At 49.0% G+C, this 22,288-nt stretch overlaps 1 protein-coding gene across 1 annotated transcript in view; it reads right to left on the bottom strand.

Moving 5' to 3' along the window:
* HNRNPUL1 (heterogeneous nuclear ribonucleoprotein U like 1) overlaps positions 1-22,288 on the bottom strand; it is a 173,085-nt gene that overhangs the window by 72,426 nt on the left and 78,371 nt on the right. Inside the window, exons 9-10 of the mRNA XM_029571581.1 lie at positions 11,131-11,253; positions 10,898-11,026 (exon numbers count right to left, since the gene is read on the bottom strand). Coding sequence (XP_029427441.1) covers positions 10,898-11,026; positions 11,131-11,253 — 252 coding nt within the window. The remainder of the gene's footprint in view (positions 1-10,897; positions 11,027-11,130; positions 11,254-22,288) is intronic.

Here is a 22,288-nt window from a genome sequence, read left to right as displayed (position 1 = left end):
CCAATTACTTGGTCTGATCATGGTCCCGTGTATTTAGATTTCCATTTCTCGGGGTACGACAAGGGGCGAAAATATTGGAGACTTAATGATAGCCTCCTCGAAGATGAGGCGTTCTGTACACAGTTATACGGGGACATTCAAGAATACCTGCAGTTTAATGATAATCCTGATACCTCTCCCTCTACCTTATGGGATTGCTTGAAGGCGGTGATGAGGGGGAAGCTTATTGCTAGGGGGGCTTATGTAAAGAGATGCAAACAGCAAGACAAGGTTGATACGTTAATGCGATTACAGAGGCTAGGGCGGGTGCATTCCACTACTGGGGAGGCCGATTTATTACTGCAAATCGACACGCTACGCAAGCACTTGGCAGATCTAGAGGCGGCTCAAATCGCGCACCGGCAAACTTGCAGTCAGCAGCAATACTATGAAGGGGGTAACAAATCGGGTAAACAGTTGGCACGAAAATTAAAGGTCCGTCAGGCCCAGTCAAATATTGTTAAAATAAAGGATGAAAGCGGAAACATGTTAACTTCTAATGCTGATATCCGGCAACGCTTTCTCCGTTACTATACGGAATTATATGGGGCACAAACCACCATAAAGCCCGATGAGCTGGAAGCCTATTTTCACCATCTTAAATTACCCCAGATCCCCCCTGAGACCCAGGTATTTCTTACCAGGGATATTACTGCGGCAGAAGTAACTTGGGCCATAAAATCCATGAAAGTGGGCAAGTCGCCAGGGCTCGATGGCTATACCGCCTCTTTTTATAAGAAATTTTTGGTACTTTTGGTGCCCCCGCTGGTTTCCTTATTTAATGCCCTGCAGGGGGCGGCTTCGATATCCCCGGAAGATAATATGGCCGGGGTGACAGTCCTGGCGAAACCAGGCCGGGACCCCACGGTGTGCGGTTCGTACCGACCCATTTCTTTAATTAATTTAGACATGAAAATACTGGCCAAAATTTTAGCTCACAGGCTTAATGTTTCTCTGCCGGATCTGGTGCATCCCGATCAATCTGGCTTTATACCGGGCCGAATGGCGTCGGACAACGTCCGCAAAACGGTTGACATCATGGGGTGGGCCCGTTCCCAACGGGTCCCCCTGCTGCTATTAGCCATCGATGCCGAAAAGGCTTTCGACTATGTGCATTGGCCCTTCTTGTTCCATACCTTGCGATTATTTAATTTGGGAGATAAGTTTATTACATGGATTCAAAAACTGTATGAAGCGCCCACGGCTTGTCTCAAAATTAATGGGGGATATTCCTCTTCGATTGCGGTTGGAAGAGGTACCCGGCAGGGGTGTCCACTGTCCCCACTGCTGTTTGCGCTCTTTCTAGAACCCTTCACGCACCGTATCCGGAGTAATACGTCAATTTCTGGAGTGAGTGTGGGAGACTTTTCCTCAAAACTGTCTTTATTCGCAGATGACATTTTGTTTACCCTCACTGACCCACTGCAATCTTTGCGGGCAGTTTCGGAGGAGTTGGCCGCATTTGGCAGGGTCTCGGGGTTTTCGATTAACTGGGAAAAGTCAGAATTGCTAAATGTTACTGCATCATCAGAATTAATAGGCCAAATTGTAAGGGATTTTCCCTTTAAAAGGGCCAAGCACCAGTTAAAGTATTTGGGGATCTATCTGGGAATGGAGCCCGATCTCTTTCATTTAAACTATGCTCCACTTTTGAGGAGGATATATAAAGACCTAGAGGAGTGGGACAGATACCACATTTCTTGGCTGGGGAGATTAGCTGTCCTGAAGATGAATGTCATGCCCCGGATTATGTATTTACTGCAGACTTTACCTATTGTTATTCCTGTTAAGCTATTGGATAAATGGCAACGGAGACTAAACAAATATCTATGGAAGGGAAAAAGGCCTAGGATTGCTCTGAAAACGTTGTACCTGCCCAGATATAGAGGAGGGGTAGGCATGCCTAATCTAGCTCGATACCATGGGGCGGCCCATTTGAAAGCAGCCATAGAGTGGCATGACAGCAAAAGGAGCAAACCTTGGGTACGCTTGGAGCAGGCCCTGATAGGACCTTTTCCGATTTCCGCATTGTTGTGGCAGACCCAGACTTCTAGGTTTCCCAGACTGCCTTTACCAGAGACAGTGCAAGCTACTCTGACCGTATGGGACCGGTGGAAGAAAGCTCTTGTGGGTTCTCGGGGCTTCTTCCATAGCACCCACTTATTTTACCACCGGGGGTTTCGGCCCGCTGGCAATCCGCGGGCGTTTAAATTTTGGATAGATAAAGGTGTTTCCCAATGGTCACATGTTTGGTCCCCCGGGGGATTGTTATCATTTCCTACCCTTGGCCGCCAATTTCAGCTGGGTCATGCGGAACGTTTCCGCTATCTCCAAGTTAGACACTTTTTTCTTAGCAATCGGATTGAAGCTGACCTTGCAAAGGGTATTTCATCATTTGAGAGCATGTGTAGACATTCCCACATGGTAACTAAACATATTACTAATATCTATGGATTATTGAGCGATGACTTTGACCAGTCTGCGTCACACATACGAGCATGGCAATCGGACTTACAATGTACCTGGACAAAGGAGGACTGGCTGACAATTTTTCAAAGTTTACGGAAAGGATTTATATCAACACAACATATCGAAAATGGATACAAATTATACTACAGATGGTATGTAACCCCAAGTCTCATTCAGCATTACGCGCCAAACACACAAGGGCTTTGCTGGAAACTTTGCCGGGAGCGGGGCACTTTTTTCCACTTATGGTGGCAATGCCCCAAAATACAACAGCTGTGGACAACGATATCGACCTGGATTTCTACGATTTTGCATGGCTGTATTCAACTCACACCAGCACAAGCACTCCTGAATGCTGAACTCCAAGATAGATCCAAATCTCATAATTATTTTATTAAGTTTGTGGTGACTGCGACCAGATGTGCTATAGCACGGTGTTGGAAGGACCCTGGGGTGCCAACATTAACCATGGTTCAGGCGTTGGTTCTTCATACGCACACCTTGGGAAAGATTACCGCATTTCGCAACAAATCGTCCCTGCATTTTCACAAGGTCTGGGGTCGCTACGAACATTGGCTACGACTTCCTATGGTTTCGCAGTGACCAATCATGGATAAACACAGTGACTCCTATTGGTGGAACTCAGGACTGGTGTTTTCTGGTGTTTCTGTAGCTGGTCTGGGAAAGCAGATGTCATGGGGATTGGGGAATCTATGCTGTTGGTGGTCCGCTGTTCTGCCACGATGTTATCTTACTCACGCCTTTGCGTTTTTCTGTTCGCTATCAGGAGAATTGCTGACCATGTGTCTTGCTGCTCTATGATTGATGATATAGACTAGCTTACTCGATGGGGGGGGGGGGGGGATCCAAGGGGATATACTAGAGTGAAATGGCTTCTTCGCTGGTATAATGGCACACATTGTTCACTTATGATTACATTGGATTTTGTACGTGTTGCACAGCTGTTTTATATTTTGCCAATAAAAGTTATAAATTAAAAAAAAAAAAAAAAAAAAGTGAAGCAGATTTGTGAGGCAAGACTTGCCTTGGGTAAAGCCATGCTGACTTTGTTCCATTAAACCATGTCTTTCTTCATGTTCTGTGATTTTGATATTTAGAACACTTTCCACTATTTTTCCTGGCACTGAAGTCAGGCTAACTGGTCTGCAGTTTCCCGGATCGCCCCTGGAGCCCTTTTTAAATATTGGGGTTACATTAGCCACCCTCCAGTATTTAGGGACAATGGATGATTTTAATGATAGGTTAAAACTGTTTACTAATAGATCTGAAATTTCATTTTTCAGTTCCTTCAGAATTCTGGAGGGTATACCATCCGGTCCAGGTGATTTACTCCTCTTCAGTTTGTCAATCAGACCTACCACATCTTCTAGGTTCACCATAATTTGGTTCATTCCATCTGAATCATTACTCATGAAAACCTTCTCCGGAATGGGTCTCTCTCCAACATCCTCTTCAGTAAACACTGAAGCAAAGAAATCGTTTAATCTTTCCACAATGGCCTTATCTGCTCTAAGTGCCCCTTTAACCCCTTGATCAACTAACGGTCCAACTGACTCCCTCACAGGCTTTCAGCTTCGGATATATTTTAAAAACTTTTTACTGTGAGTTTTTGCCTCTATGGCCAACTTCTTTTCAAATTCTCTTAGCCTGTCTTATCAATATCTTACATTTAATTTGCCAACGCTTATGCATTATCCTATTTTCTTCTGTTGGATCCTTCTTCCAATTTTTGAATGAAGACCTTTTGGCTAAAATAGCTTCTTTCACCTCACCATTTAATCATGCCGGTAATCGTTTTGCCTTCCTTCCACCTTTCTTAATGTGTGGAATACATCTGGGCTGTGCTTCTAGGATGGTATTTTTTTTTTTTTAACAATGTCCACGCCTCTTGCACACTTTTTACCTTTGTAGCTGCTCCTTTCAGTTTTTTTTCTATTTTTCTCATTTTATTAAAGTTTCCCTTTTGAAAGTTTAGCACGAGAGCCGTGGATTTGCTTACTGTCCCCCTTCCAGTCATTAATTCAAATTTGATCATATTATGATCACTATTGCCAAGTGGCCCCACCATCGTTATCTCTCATCACATCCTGTGCTCCACTGAGAATTAGATCTAAAATTGCTCCCTCTCTCGTCAGTTTCTGAACCAATTGCTTCATGAAACTGTCATTTATTCCATCCAGGAACTTTCTCTCTCTAGCATGTCCCAATAATACATTTACCCAGTCAATATTGGGGTAATTGAAATCTCCCATTACTATACTACCAATTTGGTTAGCTTTCCTAATTTCTCTTAGCATTTCACTGTCTGTCTCACCATCTTGGCCATCTTCCCCAACACACAAGGAATTTCTTCCCATAAAGATTCGATTGTGCATTTAGTCTCATGCAAGATGTTTATCCTGTTGGACTCTATGATATCCCAGACAAAAGCGCCACACCGCCTCCTGGGTGCTCCTCTCTGTCATTGCGATGTAATTTGTACCCTGGTATAGCACTGTCCCATTGGTTATCCTCCTTCCACCATGTCTCTGAGATGCCAATTAAATCTGTCATCATTCACTGCTATATATTCTAATTCTCCCATCTTAGTTCTTTGACTTCTGGCATTAGCACAAACATTTCAAAGTTTGTTTTTTGTTTGTATTTTCATTCTGCTTTTTAATTGATAGGGATGTTAGAATTTTTTTTTAGCTCAGATGAGGTTTTAGATACAGGTACTTGGCTTACTTTTCTTATTATTGGAACCTTACTGTTGGGATGCCCTAATTCTAATGCGTCATTAGTATCCTTTGAAGATACCTCCCTCCGAACCATGCGCTGCTGAGCGACTTTCAGCTTTCCCCTTTGTTCGAGGTTTAAAAGCTGCTCTATCTCCGTTTTAAAGGATAGCGCCCAGCAGTCTGGTTCCACCCTGATTAAGGTGGAGCCCCATCCCTTTGGAAGAGACTCCCCCTTCCCCAAAAGGATCCCCAGTTCCTTACAAAACTGAATCCCTCTTCCTTGCACCATTGTCTCATCCACACATTGAGACTCCAGAGCTCTGCCTGCCTCTGGGGACCTGTGCGTGGAACAGGGAACATTTCAGAGAATGCTACCCTGGAGGTTCTGGATTTAAGCTTTCTACCTAAGGGCCTAATTTTGGCTTCCAGAACCTCCCTCCCACAGTTTCCTATATCGTTGGTGCCCACATGTACCACGATAACCGGTTCCTCCCCAGCACCGTCTAAAATCCTATCTAGGTGATGCATGAGGTCCAGCACCTTCGTATGTTACCAGGTGATCCTCACGCCCACCAGCCACCCGGCTACCTACATTCGTAATAATCAAAACACCAACTATGACGGCAGACCTAACTCTTCCCTCCTGGGCAGTAGCCCTTGGAGACACATTCTCGGTGCCAAAGGACAATGCACCACCTGGAGAGTAGGTCCTTGCTATAGGATCCTTTCCTGCTGCACCAGGTTGATGCTCTCCGATCATGAGATCTTCTTCTTCCAAGGCAGCACCAGGGCTGCCAGTCTGAAGTTGAGGCTTGGCTACTATGTCTTTGAAGGTCTCATCTATATACTTCTGTCTGCCTCAGCAACTCCAGGTCTACCACTCTAGCCTCCAGAGATCAGACTTGTTCTCTGAGAGACAGAAGCTCTTTGCATTGCATACACAATTTCTCACCGGCCGGTAAAAAATCATATACGTGACACTTGATGCAAAAGACTGGGAAGCCCCCCTCTTGCTGCTGGACTGCTGCCTTCATCTCAGATTTGTTCAGTTCCTAGTTAAGTTTTAGGTTGCCATGGGAGTAGGAATGCGCCTAATTAGCATCCTTTAAATGTATTAGTGAATTCATTATATGTCTGGTAGTGGCCTACAGGGGAATGATCAAACTCTCAATAAGGTGTGGAGAATTCGTGAAGTGAAGTTTAAAGACTGATTTATTTTTTTTTAGTGAAAGTGGCACCTGCCTATAAATTAAAGGATGAGCTGGGGGAGATGGGTTGGGAAATACAAACACTAACTTCTGTTTATTCACTGCCTGACTATTAAAAGCACAAACACACACTAAATAACATACCCCAATAACTTCGCCACAATACTATTAAAAAAAAAACAATTTCCCATTCCTTTCAGCCACCAGCAAGGTGATCCTCTCCTCTCAGTGCTCCAACTTCTGAAATCTCTTTTCTAGAGTGCAGGTTTAGCACCTCTTCCATCTGCTGGAGACAGAAATATTGAGGGACTGCAGGTGGCACTCTCAGTTTAGTAGCAGTGCCTCAAAGTTTTGTCCTCTGCCTCCAGGTTCTTGTGGCCTCTGCCTCCAGGTTCTTGTGGCCTGGTTTGGCCTCTGTTGAAATAGGATGCTGGGCTTGATGGACCCTTGGTCTGACCCAGCATGGCAATTTCTTATGTTATCTGCTGGTAGCGATGCATAAACCCACTTGTTTGGACTGATCTGGGTATGTACAGAAGCTACTCTAGCAGCCCTAGAAATGCGGCTCCCGGTTCCAACACAGACCTGAAGAGGACACAAGTCTGCTCAAAACACCTTAGAGAAGCAAGAAGTTATTAGCAAATGTATTGCCCACCACGTCAAATGTTGCTTGAGGAACAGACTCAATCTTTCCATCAATGCTCCTTCTGAGACGCTCCTACTTCAACCAGGATGGTGGCTCATGGTGACTGCACCCACCAGGCATCAACATCCTGGAATCCAACTGCTCCCTCTTGGTTCTAGATTACAGGGCTGCCAAATACCTTCTTAGTTAATTTCTTTTTTTTTTTTTTTACCGGGTAAACGACTGAAGGTTAACCAACTCCTATCCTAGGTTAGGTGGAAGGGATATCCTAGGTTAGGTGGAAGGGATACGTTAACCAACGTATCCCTTCCACCTAACCTCCTATAACCATCCCGGTAACCCACAACTATTACCCATTGCTAATACAATTTGCTGCAGATTCTATTCCTTTGACTGTCATACAGTTATGTAAATATAATATGTAATATAGTTGATATCTCTCTCTCTATAAAGTTGTTTAAGTTTGCTGTATCCTCCTGCGATTACACTCACTTGGTCCCTTAGACCGTTCCACATTCTCTCCCCGTTCCTTGTGAATCCCTGTTAATTGTAACTTTATCCTTCCTTTCTTCCAACTACCTTTTGGCTCCCCAGTTATATGTGAACCGATGTGATATTCATTTGAATGTCGGTATATAAAAGTTATAAATAAATAAATAAAAACTCCTGCACTTGTTCCAGGACTGAAAACAAAAAGGAAAATTGGTTCTTTCCTGCTAATTTTCTTTCCTGTAATACCACAGATGGAGACAGAAAACAAAACTTTAAGGCACTGCTACGTAACAGAGCGTGCCACCTGCAGTCCCTCAGAATTGACCTGTACCCAAGCCAAGATAAACTTCAAAACCCCTACTAGGGCAAACTGGAAAAAAAAAAAGGGGCTGAAACCCCCCTGTGCTGGAGTCTCTGGACTGATCTGGGTATGTTCAGGAAACAGGTCAATACTGAGGTACTGCAGGTGGCATCCTCGGTTATGTGGTAGTGCCTCAAAGTTTTGTTCTCTGCCTCCATCTGCTGGAAAGAATGCATAAACCCACTTGTCTGGACTGATCTGGGTATGTTCAGGAACTGGACACCTTACTTAAGGTGACCAGGATAGAAACTTTCCTCAGTACTCCCATAGCGCCACTCATCTATTCCATGCATTTTCAGGGTCCGAGCCTGTGGAAAGAAATGGAGCAGAGACCTATGTGGATCCGAGTCAGGCAGGATTTCATCTTCCTCCAAAGATGAAAGCTCAAATCCTCCCTGGAATCATCCGTTAAGCCGCTATTTACGGCACTTGTCTGACTTGGTCACAGAGAGGGAAGGCCTAGGATGTTTCCCTCTCCACCACCCTGGGGATACCACTCCTCAAATGAACTGGGGGAAAGGCAGGGGGAGCTGTTGCTGACCTATGCATCGCCTCCTGCTCTCCCCTCCACTATCTGACTTGGCTGAGTGGATGTCCACAAAGCAGCAAAATCCTTGTAGGACAATTTCTTTGAGTCAAGCAACACTGGACTGAGCAAAGAGAATGACAGCTGGATTGCCCTTATTTGGCAAGCAGCATAGAGACAGTCTTTCTAACCCCTGGCGCCATTAACCTTCTCAAAGGGGCTGGTTCCTGTCCAGCGGCTGCCTGCGTGCTGCAAAAACTCCACTGCCGACGCACTAGGGCGCATGTATGCACAAAACAAGTCTGATGTCTTGTGCACATACTTGTGCATGAGGGTCCAGGCAATAGCTTACTGTTTGCATTCGTGCATGCAGGAAAAACCCCAGCTGCAGCTTTAATGCGTTTCCTTATGTGGCCAACATACAATGGTGGTATGGGAGCCCAAAAGCACATCTGCTGTCCGAACTAACACCATCGCCTGTTCACCACTCCACTCCACTCCCGGAGATCGATCGTAGGTGCGAGGGGGAAATTAGTACTAGTAGGGGAGGAAACGCCCCCTGTATTCTTATTTACCTTATTCTCAGATCTCCGCTGATTGAAATCATGACCGGGCTGGTGGTTATGTGGGGAGAGGGCACAACCCTTCACCCTGAGCTCCATTTCTCCTCTTATTTTGAGTCGGAATCTGTCAAAGGCACACAGACTCAAATGCTCAACTGAGCCCTAGACTGGGTTCACCGCAGGAGTTCAAGTATGTTTCTTCTCTTTTTTTTTTAAACAGGCAATCTCCACTAGGGAGATGCATGTCCACCACTTGCTGGAAACAGAATATTAGCAGGCTGATGTCTGACGTCAGCGAATCAGTTATCTCTGTTGCCATCTGCTGGTAGGAGTGCATAACCCACCAGTATTGATTGGCCTGCTTGAGAGTAGAGGAAATTACTACTACTATTTAGGTCCATTCAAGCTGTGTGTTCCCTTTAATCAGCACAATGTTAAGAATTGCTCAAAGACAATGTGTACGCTATTTAAGTATTGACAAAGCATTAAAGTAGCCATGTCTGACCTGTGTAAGGAATTTTACGGATGTTCTAGCTTGTAGAGAGGATTTCCTCCCTAGCATGTTTAGAAGTAGATTTACTGCGTATGGCCTCAGTTTTGCAGTTGGAACGCCTGGACTTTTTGAAAGGACACCAGAAGTCCGATAAACTGTATGGAGCTTGTTGGACTCCGTGTGTGCCTCTATTGCCAGCGAGTGTTCAAGCTGGATTACAGGAGAGTGATTATACTACTGATTGGATACAATCCATGGTCTCTTGGGGGGGGGGCTTGGGTTGGAGTTAGCAAACTCAGGGATAAAATGTGATGGGAAGGAAATGCACTCGTTTTCTAGTTGGCTATCACTGCCTTGGATTGCTATTAAAATGTAATGTTGCTGTTTTCTGCTGTTATGGGCTTGCTTCTATTCTGTATGAGCTCTGGACGGCCTGGTTGTGTTTTCTTGCCAATAAAAATTATTTTGGAAAAAAAAAAAAAGAAGTAGATTTACTGCTCTTTTCAGACAAGAATGCAAGGCTAAATGCAGTAAAAAGGGAAAGGAAGGGCATTAGACAAGTTTTCATAACTTACAGCTGGCAATTGGGTCAGCCAATAGATCCTTACCAGTATCCTGGATCTCTAAGGGGCAAAATTCCCTTACAGACTGAATGATTATTAAGATTCAATTCCCCCATTAAGATCTAAGGGGAGCGCACCAATGCTTCCAAAATCTAGGAGCAAGGAGTAAAAGCAGTACCTAGACCATGCTGAGGTCTTAGTAGGTGTGCTCTTCAGTGTTATTGTGTGAAGTTTTAGTAAGAAGGAAGCATTAAAAGTTCTCTGTATGTGTGTGTGTAGAGGGAGGGGGGAAATTAACTCCAAGCCATATTGGTTACAGACATCACTTACCTGTAACTGTTCTTTGTGGGATACCCAACCCTGTATATAAAATTAACTTCTTTCATATGGTATTTATGATCTCCCAGGAGTACCAGTACTTACCTTAATCTTCAGAAACCTAAAAAGTTAACCAAATTACTAGATCTACTTACCTGTATGTATTATAAACATTTTCAAATACAATAATAAATAATTCAACATTAAAGAAAAATCTATTACTCACCAGTATGTTTACTTGTTTTCAACATATTTATTTCATATGCTCTTTAGGGTGGGCTCTTCCCAGCATCGCAAGAAATATAAAACAGTTGCTTTGTTAACATGTCTGATTTACAGAGATTGCAGTGTACAGGTAATACCTGACCTGGCAACAATCCTTTTGAAACTAAGACTGCAATTCTCAAAATTAAACACACGATTATAAAATAGCATGGAATGGGGAAGACTGCAGTGGTAATGGTAATGGGTTCATTACCTGGTCCAAGATGTAGTTGCGTTTCTTGCGAGCTGCAATTTGGATTAGCCTGTTCAGGCACTGAGTTGCTTGCTGAATCAGGACATCCCAGCGGCCTGCATAATTGCGCTGGCGTCGAAGTCCCATCACCTGAAAAAGGAATAAGAATACAACATATACATGATATCCAAGTGGGGAAAATTTGCACACTGCATCTAGTTACAATTACATGTCACTGGTGACAGATCTCTAACCTTCATCTTGTCCATGATGGCATTGGTCCCCAGGATGTTATACTTCTTGATGGGGTTGGCAACTGTGTGCTTCATGGCCCAGGTGGTCTTTCCAGCTCCAGGAAGCCCAACCATCATCAGGATCTAAACAAGAGCAAAAGATCTAACCACAATACAAACAGCAAGTCTGCTTACTGTAAACAGGTTCTCTGTAGCTAGCAGGATGAATTGTAGGTGACAACATCTAACAAATGGACCCCTCTCTCTAGCTCAGTAAAGTTTTATTACTGAGCATGTGAGGGAGTTCCCACATGCAGGTTGCCTCATAAGTAAACTGTAGAACTTCATTTTAGCCAGGTAGTCGATGCTCCAGTGAGATGGGCAAGTATTAAGCATGGCTAATTCATCCTGTTTAGATTATGGCAAGCAAACTTGCTTTCCCTATCAACAAGCAGGGCTGAATTAACCATGACACATGGGAAGTTCCCAAAATGAGGGTTGCAAGCCGAACACTTACTGAATAAGCAGCTCAGATTCCCTGTGAAGAATGGACTACTGTGAGAACAGGTTGTGCAACACAGCTTGCTCAAAGCTGTTGCTTCTTGAGATTGTCCAGACAGTAACTGGATGTGAAGATGTGAATTGTTGACCAAGCTGCAACTTTTCAAATGTCTGACTGAGAACGCTCTTATGTGAGCCAGAGGTAGCCAAGGTTCTCACTTAATGAGCCTTGACAGTTTATGATTTGAAGGCCAGCCAATGCATAGCAATGCATGATACAGTCTGATGGCCAGTTGATCAAAGACTGCTCAGTAACAGCCAGGCAAAAAATGAATATTTAATAAAAATACAATCAAAAAAAGGAAAGAGATCAAAAGTACAAAACATTTTAATTTAAATTTTTATAAATTTTAAATACCTTATACAAAGCAATCAAATCAATTGTAAGACAAAACCAAAGAGAAACACATACAATATTCAAAAAATAAACCCAATACAAAAGAAGAAAGACAAGATGATACAGAGGGGCCCACAAAAACTACATACACACCAAACTCACAAACACATACCACACTACAAAAAGTCTCAAATTTTCTTCTTGCCAGATGATTGATGAAGATGAAAAGGCAGAACACCAAATGTCTACCTGAAAATCAGTAGCGACTAATGAGATCCATGTTTCGCTACCAGATGCTTCAGGGAGTTCACTGCTACTACTGTCAGTCACAATCATCTCGTTTGTCTTGATTTGTGTTGGGTTTAATTTTTGATTATCAAGTGTGTATTTTCTTTGATTTTGTCTATTATAATTGATTGCTTTATATAAGGTATTTCAAATTTGTATAAGTTTAAATTAAACATGTTATATTATTGACCTCTTTCTTTTTTTGATTTTGACAGTTAAGATGCTTGACAGTATGGCCAAGTTGCCCTCAGATAATAGGCCAAAGCCTGTTTACAGACCAGCAAACAGAGAGCTCTCTTTTGTTTGCACGGAGCCTTGGGAAAAAAGTGAGCAAAACAATAGCTTGGTTCAAATGAAATGCAGAAGGAGAAATTACTAGTTGTCTGATAATTTCCTTTCCTCTAAAGAAGGCAGGTCAGGCCACACAAATGGGTTATGTACCTCTACCAGCAGATGAAGACTGAGTAAAAGCTGATGTCATGGAACATTAGCCTGCCAGTATTCTCTGGAAAAGCCAAACTGTGGACAAACTGATTATATGCGAATATGATTAACAGTCAACCAGTCATGTTTCCACCCAAATCGGGAACACAGAGCTCAGTCAAAAGCATTAACATGCACTACTCTTAGGGGCTGGTTATGTCACTTACCAGTCCTTCAATGAATGAACAGAAAAGTCTGTATTGTCCGCAACAAGGGACGAACAAAAGCAGCAGAGGGTGGGTTGTGGACTGACCTGCCTTCCTTAGAGGAAAGGAAAAGTAAGTAGTAATTTCTCCTTCCTCTGCACGTCAATCCACACAAGTAGGATGCACCAAAGCTACTCCTGAATAGGGCAGGAAGCTACCGCAGTGCAGACAACACCTTGCTTGAAGGTTGCGTCCTTCAGTCACCAAATGTCCAAACAACAATGCTTGGGAAAGTGTGCAAGGAATACCTCGTTGCTGTCCAAGAAAACATAGCAGGAGAGAATAACCAATTCTCCGCACACGACACCATCTGAGCTCTACTGGAACATGCTCTAAGTTACTTAAAGAAAGAAATCTCAGCATCAGAGCTATAGCTGCCCACTTTGTGAGATCCCTTTATCTCCACCACGAAACAATCAATCCAAATACCTGAAAGAGCCAGAAAACTGCAATTATCCCTCTGATGTCACTTGACATCTAAGGCACCCAAAAAACAAGACCCAGTCTCATCACTAACCTCCAGCATGGGAAGGGGGATAGAATGAGTCAACTGAAACTAATGAAACCATTGTTAGCAAGAAGGCAGGCACAGCTTTAAACTGACCACCTCCGGAGTTACACAAAAGCCGGCTTATGGCAAGAAGATCTCGCAGCTTGGAAACCCAACATGCTAAACAGATTGCCATGAGAAAAAAAACAACTCCCTGCGAAGGTTAGTAGCTGGCAAGGAATGTCCACACAGTGGATGAAAGGTGGGACTTGACAAAGCCAAGACAAGATTAAGGTTCTGCAGCAGAACAAGGTTGAGGAGAACCACGACCTCCGTGGCCATTCCGAAGCCACCAGCACCACCTCTCCCGGATGGGCTTCTATCCTTCTCAAGACCTTGCCAACCAGAGGCCAAGGTGGGAATGCGTAGAGCTGAATGTTGCGAGGCCATGGGAAGACAAGAGCATCCACCTCTTCTGCGACTGAAGAAGCGCGGCGCACCTTGGCATTCCTCCGAGTCGCCAGTAGGTCCAAACGGGGAATCCCCCACTGATGAGATATCAACGCGAACCCTCAGACAGCTCCCATTCTCCAGGATCCAATCTTTGATGGCTCAGAAAATCCGCCTGTACGTTGTCTACTCCGGCAATGTGCAAAGCCGCTATCCTGAGCAGATGAATTTCTGCCCAAGCCATGAGCTCGTCCGCCTCCACTAAGGGAAGACTCTTTGTGCCTCCCCTGCTGGTTGATGTATGCTACCGTCATTGCGTTGGAGAGCTCTCTCACCGACCGACGAACCAGAGGCAAGGCCAACCGTACTGCCCTGGTTTCGAGATGATTGATGGACCATTGCGCTTCCTGCTCCGTCCATTGGCCTTGTGCTGCCTGAGACTGGCAAACTGCTCCCCAGCTGGAAAGACTGGCATCAGTCGTCACAATAATCCATTGGGGGACCTCCAGATCCACCCCCCAGGAAAAGTGTTCGGAGCTCAGCCACCAAGCTAGGCTGAACCTGGCCGGTTCCTGGAGGGGTAAGGAGACTTGAAAAGCCTCCAACTTGGGGTCCCCAACGTGAGAGCAAAGCCCTTTTCAATGGCCTCATATAAGCGAAAGCCCACGGGACCAACTCCAGAGAAGACGCCATAGAACCAAGAACCTGTAAATAGTCCCACGCCGTGGGAACTGGCAGGGACAAGAGACGCCGAACTTGCGAAATGAGTTTGACTATACGTTCCTGCATCAGGAAGACTTTCCCAATCAGAGTATTGAATCTCGCCCCCCCAAAAATCCAGAACTTGGGCAGGGGACAACTGGCTATTGTCCGCATTGATGATCCAACCCAGAGCTCGAAGTGTCTGAACGACCTTGGCAACCGCCGCCTCACATAGCTCCTGCGACTTCGCTCGAATGAGCCAATCGTTCAAGTAGGGATGGACCAGGATCCCCTGGCAACAAAGAGCCACTGCCACGACCACCATCACCTTGGTAAATGCGGGTGGAGCAGTAGCCAGCCTGAAGGGGAGCGCCTGAAACTGGTAATGCTTGCAGAAGACCATAAACCGGAGATACCGCTGATGGTCCTTCCGAACTGTGATGTGTAGGTACGCTTCTGTCAAATCTAGGGATGCTAAAAACAAGAAAATTATTTCTCACCTGCTAATTTTCGTTCCTGTAGTACCAAGGATCAGTCCAGACAGTGGGTTATGTCCCCCGTCCAGCAGATGGAGTCAGAGCAAACTTCGGAGGGTGCTGGCATATAAGCTGGTGCACCCTCCCCAGAACCTCAGTATCGAGAATATCAAAGCTGCTAAAACTGAGAAGGATGGATCAAGCTTAACAGAACTGAAACTGCTGAAAACTAACAATGCAATGCAACTTGCAAGTAGAACTGTCAACCATCCCAAGAGGGAAAAACAGGGAATGGGGTAACAGGACCCGATCCAACTGAAAAGCCAGAAAAGACAGGAGAGACAGGACGAGCAGGCGTTACCCCCAAGTCCGAACCGAACCAGGGTGGGCATCTGGACTGATCCTTGGTACTACAGGAACAAAAATTAGCAGGTGAGAAATAATTTTCTTTTCCCTGTACGTACCAGGATCAGTCCAGACAGTGGGATGTACCAAAGCTTCCCTAAGTCGGGTGGGTCCCTGAGAACCCTACTCGGATCACCCTGTCGCCCAGAGACCCTGAGTCGGAGACCGGCAAATGAAGCCGATAATGTCTGGAGAACGCGTGCAGGGACTTCCAGATAGCTGCTCGACAGATTTCTTGAGCTGAAACGCAATGAGATTCCGCCCAGGAAGTCGACTGGGCGCGCAGCGGGTGAGCTTTAACCTCCGCCGGGGGGGGGGGGGGGGGGGGGGGGGCCCGGCCGGCGCCTATGTACGCCGACACCACCGCTTCCTTGAGCCACCTCGCTATCGTAGTCTTCGAAGCCTGAGAGCCTTTCCTGTTGCCAGACCAGAGAACGAAGAGATGGTTGGAGACCCGGAAGTCGTTAGTCACCTCCAGGTAGCGGAGTAGGGTACGCTTGACGTCCAGATGCCGGAGAGACCTGGGGGCATCCCCCGGAAAGGACGGGAGCTCCACTGTCTGGTTCAAATGGAACGCGGAAACTACCTTGGGCAGAAACGAGGGGACCGTACACAACGAGACCCCCGAGTCCGTGAAGCGCAGGAAGGGCTCCCTGCAGGAGAGCGCCTGGAGCTCAGAGATACGACGCGCTGAACCTATGGCCACCAAGAAGACCGCCTTGAGTGTAGCGTGTCGTAGTGGCTCGAAGGGGGCCCCCGACAGAACCCGGAGGACCAGGCTGAGGTTCCACGAGGGAAAGGGATTCCACACCGGAGGTCGCAAGTGTTTAGCCCCCTTGAGAAACCTCGTGATGTCCGGAGAAGACGAGAGGTCCGGCCGTCCCGTGGTTCGAACGAATGATCCCAGGGTGGAGACCTGTACCCGCAGGGAATTGTAGGCGAGACCCTTGTCGAGGCCATCCTGGAGAAAAGCCAGAATCTGAACGATCGAGGCCGTGGCCGCGTGAGATCCGTGATTGGAGCACCACACCTCGAACACCTTCCAGACACGTACATAAGCGACCGACGTCGAGACCTTGCGGGCCTTGCGGAGTTTGTCTACAACTGGGGCCGAGTAGCCCTTGCCCTGGAGTCTCCGCCTTTCAAAAGCCAGGCCGCAACACAGAAGTGTTCTGCCTGGTCGGAAAATACTGGACCCTGATGAAGGAGCCGAGGAAGATGGGCGAGACGTAGGGGCCTGTCCACCACGATGTTGAGATCTGCGAACCACGGATGCCGAGGCCACTCCGGAGCCACCAGGATGACCGTCCCTTGGTGGTTCTCTATTCTCCTTAGAACCTTGCCCACCAGGGGCCAAGGTGGGAAGACGTAGAGCAGGATCCGGGTTGGCCAGGGAAGCACCAGGGCATCCACCCCCTCTGCGCCGTGTTCCCTCCTTCGACTGAAGAATCGAGGAGCCTTGGTGTTTGAGAGCGTTGCCATGAGATCCATCGCCGGAGTCCCCCAGCGACGGGTGATGAGTAGAATTGCGTCGCCGGAGGGGGCCCATTCCCCGGGGTCCAGGGTCTGGCGACTCAAGTAGTCCGCTTGGATGTTGTCTACCCCGGCGATGTGTGAGGCTGCCAGACGCTTGAGGAAGCGCTCTGCCCAGACCATCAGGCGAGAGGCTTCGAGGGCCACCCGTCGGCTCCTGGTGCCGCTTTGACGGTTGATGTAGGCCACGGTGGTCGCATTGTCCGACAGACTCGTACTGCCCGGTTTCGTAGGAGAGGGAGAAAATGCTCGATTGCCAGCCGAACCGCTCTGGTCTCCAGACGGTTGATGGGCCAGGATGCTTGGTCCTTCGTCTACTGCCCCTGCGCCAAGCTCTGTTGGCAAACTGCTCCCCAACAGGTAAGACTGGTATCGGTGGTGACTACCACCCAATCCGGAGTCTCGAGGGGAGAGCCTTGGGCCAGGTTCCTTGGGTCTAACCACCAGCGTAAGCTGTCCCTGGCGGTCGTGGAGAGGGGGAGAACGACCTGACAGTCCCGAGACACGGGTTTCCGCCGAGACAGCAGGGCCGCCTGCAGGGGACGAAGGTGCGCGAATGCCCATGGGACCAGGTCTATTGCGAAGGCCATGGATCCCAAGATCTGTAGATAATCCCAGGCCGTGGGTTCCGGCAGAGCCTCGAAGCGCTGAATCTGTTCCCGAAGTGCTTGCGCTTTGTCTGGGCGCAGAAAGACTTTGCCCTGAGCTGTGTCGAAGCGGGCTCCCAGGAAGTCCAGGCACTGAGAAGATCGGAGACTGCTCTTGTTGAAGTTCACCACCCATCCGAGGGACTGGAGGAGATGGACGACCCTGTCGACTGCGGCCAGTCCCTGCGAGAAGGACTTCGCCCGGATGAGCCAATCGTCCAGGTAGGGGTGGACCAGGATCCCCTCCCGCCTCAAGGCGGCCGCCACTACCACCATAATCTTCGTGAAGGTCCTGGGGGCGGTCGCCAGACCGAAAGGAAGGGCCTGGAACTGGTAGTGTTGGTTCAGGATCTTGAAGCGAAGGAAATTCCGATGAGCCGCCAGGATCGGGATGTGCAGATAGGCCTCTGTGAGATCTAGAGAGGCGAGGAACTCTCCCTGATGGACCGCCGCGATGACAGAACGCAGAGTCTCCATGCGAAAGCGGGATATCCGAAGTGCCTTGTTTACTTCCTTGAGGTCCAGGATGGGACGAAAAGTCCAGTCTTTCTTGAGTACCACGAAGTAAATGGAATAATGATCCGAGCCCACCTCTCTGGAGGGGACGGGCGAGATGCTCCCAAGGTCCAGGAGCCTGTCTAGGGTCTGTTGTACCCCCAGCCGCTTGAGACTTGAAACGCAGGGTGAGAAGATGAACCTGTCTCTTGGGGTGCGAACAAACTCCAACGCGTAGCCTTGTCTTAGAATATCCAGGACCCACTGATCCGTGGTGATGTTGGCCCACTCCCCATAGAAAAGTAAGAGACGGCCCCCGATCCGAGGCAACGGGGAGTGGGCTGGCCAGGCATCATTGGGGAGCCATGGAAGATGCTCCCTGTGCCGGGGCCTCCCTAGGAGGCCGGCGGCCACGACGGAGACCTGGAGGAAGGTGTCAGACTCCCCTGCTGCCTGTAGCCCCTGTACCAGTGTTGGGTGCGGGGCCGACTCCTGGAGGAAGAGGAGGGACGATACGACCGTTGACGGTCCTCAGGGAGCCGGTGTACTGCATTTTCCCCTAGCGATTTGATAATCTGGTCCAGATCTTCGCCGAACAGGAACCTGCCTTTGAAAGGGAGAGCACCCAGGCTGGATTTGGAGGAGGAATCCGCCGCCCAGTTGCGAAGCCATAAGAGGCGTCTGGCCGAGACTGCGGAGACCATAGACCTCGCCAAGACGCGCAGCAGGTCGTGAAGAGCATCCGCTCCGTAGGCCATAACGGCTTCCAGCCGATCTGCCTGGGCCGCCTCCTCCAGCGGCAATTGCTGTGATGTGAGGAGCTGCTGCACCCATCGGAGGCCAGTCCTCTGAGTGAGCGAACCACAGATTGCTGCCCGTACTCCCAGCGCCGCAACCTCAAAAACCTTCTTGAGGCAAACTTCCAGCTTTCTGTCCTGCAGGTCAAGGAGCGCAGTGCCCCCCGTGACCGGGATCGTGGTCCTTTTTTTGTGACCACTGAAACTGCAGAGTCCACCTTCGGAACCTTAAGAAGGTCCAGGAAATCTCCTGGTAGAGGGTAAAGCTTGTCCATTGCCCTGCCGACCCGGAGGGAGGCCTCCGGAATATCCCACTCACTCACCAGGAGCTGTAGAAAGGAATCGTGAATTGGAAAAGTCCGAGCCAGGTGACAGACCCGCCAGCAACGGGTCCCCCTTCTTACTGGCAGAGGCTACGGTGGGAGCCCGGGGCCCTGGGGGCTCGACTGGAGGATCGAGGTCCAACTCCTGCAGGACATAGGGGATGAGGTCCACGAGCTCTTCCTTACGAAAGATCTGAAGAACACAGGGGTTATCGCATTCCAGATGAGAGGGAGTGAGAGGATCGTCAGCCGAAAGCGAGGGCGGATCTCCCCCCGGGTCCGGAGCCCCTCCTCCCCCCCCCCGGGGGAGGGCAAGATGCACCCTGGGCCCCCCCCCCAAGGTTCCAGGGATTGCGCCCGCTGTGTCCGCCAGGCGAGGGACCTTGCAGGGAGATGGAGCTGAGGCCGGGCCCCCTGGCTGCTGAATGGTCTGTAAATAAGCCTTGTGCATGAGCACAACAAACTCAGCCGAGAACGCAGGGGGGCCCGGGGGGGGCGCATGGAGGGGTCCCTTGGAGGGTCCGGGGAGGGCAGTGCGAGACCCTGATTAAGGGCTGGCAGTGACGAGCCCGCAAGATCCTCCGGAGCTCCCTCTGTGTCCGAGAACGTGCTGTCTTCCAGTTCCAAGATGGCCACTGCTGCCGCCGGAGGGGGCGGAGCCGTCCCTCGAGGCTCGCGGCGCTCCGAGGAAAGCGGTGGCGATGTCGCCTGGAGCTGCTCTCCCCACCAGGGAGACACCTACAGCAGAGCCCCTCTTGCGATCCTCCCGGCCCCGGGCCGCCGCAGGAAGAGCAGCGGGCGGGGCGCTGCATGACATGGGCCCGGGGGAGAAACGGCAAGCGCGGGAAAATTAGGCCCCGAGCAGCACCGCGGGAGGAGCGGGAATGAAACGCCTCCGCTCAACTCTGAAGCCCCCCGTCGAGAGCAGCAGGGGAATGCCACTTCCCTACTGCGTTGGCCCTGGGGAATGTCACGTCGCAGGGCAGAGGTGGGGGGGACTAAACCGCGGCGAGGGGGGGAGGGGCCGGCCCCACCAGCATCCACCCCCTGCTCCACCAGCGAACGAAGACCTGTACAGGAGCAAACCCCACAGGATAACAACAACTACTTACCCCCGGAGACAGGAGGGAAAGACTGGTGAAACAGCCCTGCTGGCAAGGAGACGGGGCTCCAAGGAGCCCAACAGAATACCAAAAAATTTGTATCTTTTTTTTTTTTTTAAAACTAACACTGTGACTAGTGCTGTACCTAGCTTGATCCAACCTGAAGAAAATAATAAAGAGTGAATGTGGGTAATGTCCACCTCACAGGGGAAGCACTGAGTTCCCCTACTCGCATCTGCTGGAGTCAGAGAGATACTGGGGTTCTGGGGAGGGTGCACCAGCTTATATGCCAGCACCCTCCGAAGTTTGCTCTGACTCCATCTGCTGGACGGGGGACATAACCCACTGTCTGGACTGATCCTGGTACGTACAGGGAATCCCCTTCTCCGATGGAGGCGATTACGGAACGTAGTATCTCCATGCGAAAACGGGGCACTCCGAGAGCCCTGTTGACCTTCTTCAGATCTAAAATCGGACGGAAGGACCCATCCTTCTTCGGAACCAGAAAATAAATCTAATATCTGCTGGTTCGAAGTTCGTCTGAAGGAACCGGAACGACCACCCCGAGTTCTAACAACCGGCGAAGCATGAGAGACACCTGGCGCCTTTTCTCCAGGGACCTGCAGGTGACACCAGAAATAGATCGTGTAAGGGACGAGCAAAATATAAAGCGTAGCCATGTTCTATAATGTTTAGAACCCAATGGTCCGATGTTATTTTGACCCACTCCTCGTAAAACAGGGACAACCTCCACCCAACGACCGGAACAGGGGCGTGGGTCGGCGCTATTTCATTGGGAGGACGTGACTCCTGTCGCCCCTGCGGCACTGATCAGCCGGACGACGGTCTTTGGCCAAACGGAGCCGGCTTAGACTGGCAAAAACGGCACTGCCGCCGAAAACGCGACCGGGTAGGGCCGAAACCTCTGGAAGCCTTTGACCTATCCTCCAGGAGCTTGTACACCTTATTGTCCCCCCCAAGGACTTAATGAGCTGCTCCAAATCATCTCCAAAAGGTAATTTTCCCCGAAACGGAAAAGCACCCAGTTGCGACTTGGGGGAAGCATCGGCCAACCAATTACAGAGCCATAAAAGCCTGCGGGCTGACGCCACAGAAGCCATAGAACGCGAAGACGTACGAAGGAGATCGTACAAGGCATCTGCCCCATACACTACCGCCACCTCCAAATGATCAGCCTGCTACAAACTCTTCCGAGGACAGCTCTCTGGCACTCAGGAGTTGTTGCACCCACCGGAGACTCGCATGCTGCATTAAACTTTCCCAATAGCCGCTCGAACCCCCAGAGCCAACACCTCGAAGATACGCTTGAGAAGCACCTCAAGCTTACGATCCTGAGGGTCCTTAAGGGCAGCCGCCCCGACCACTGGAATAGTCATACGCTTAGTGACTGCGGAAATGGCTGCATTCCACCTTGGGGAATCTTAAGGAGGTCGAGAGAGTAGTCTGGCAGCGGGTACAATTTTTCCATAGCTCTGCCTACGCGAAGGCTAGCTTCCGGAGTATCCCACTCTCGAAACATCAGCTGGAGCAACATAGGATGAAAAGGAAAAGACCAAGCTGGGGGACGAAGACCAGACAGCACCGGATCCACTGTGCCCTGATCCTGAGGCGTCGGCGTTTGACCAGCTGGCATACCCAACTCCGCTAGAACATGTGGAATAATCGGCTCCAACTCATCTCTACGAAGGAGCCTAAGGACCCGAGGATCATCCCCTTCCACCGGGGCCACACGCTCAGAATCCTCATCCACGTCCGCCTGAAGCGGATCCGCCAGCGGCAACGCACCATGGCTCCCGGAACAGAGCCCTTCCCAGACACCCGAATCCAGGAGACCTCAGGAGGATCTGGCCTAGGAACCTGCA

The sequence above is a fragment of the Rhinatrema bivittatum genome, chromosome 11, assembly GCF_901001135.1.
Source record: "Rhinatrema bivittatum chromosome 11, aRhiBiv1.1, whole genome shotgun sequence".
NCBI lineage: Eukaryota > Metazoa > Chordata > Amphibia > Gymnophiona > Rhinatrematidae > Rhinatrema > Rhinatrema bivittatum.
Note: the sequence above shows the minus strand (reverse complement) of the source record. Positions and strands in the feature narration are given on the sequence as shown.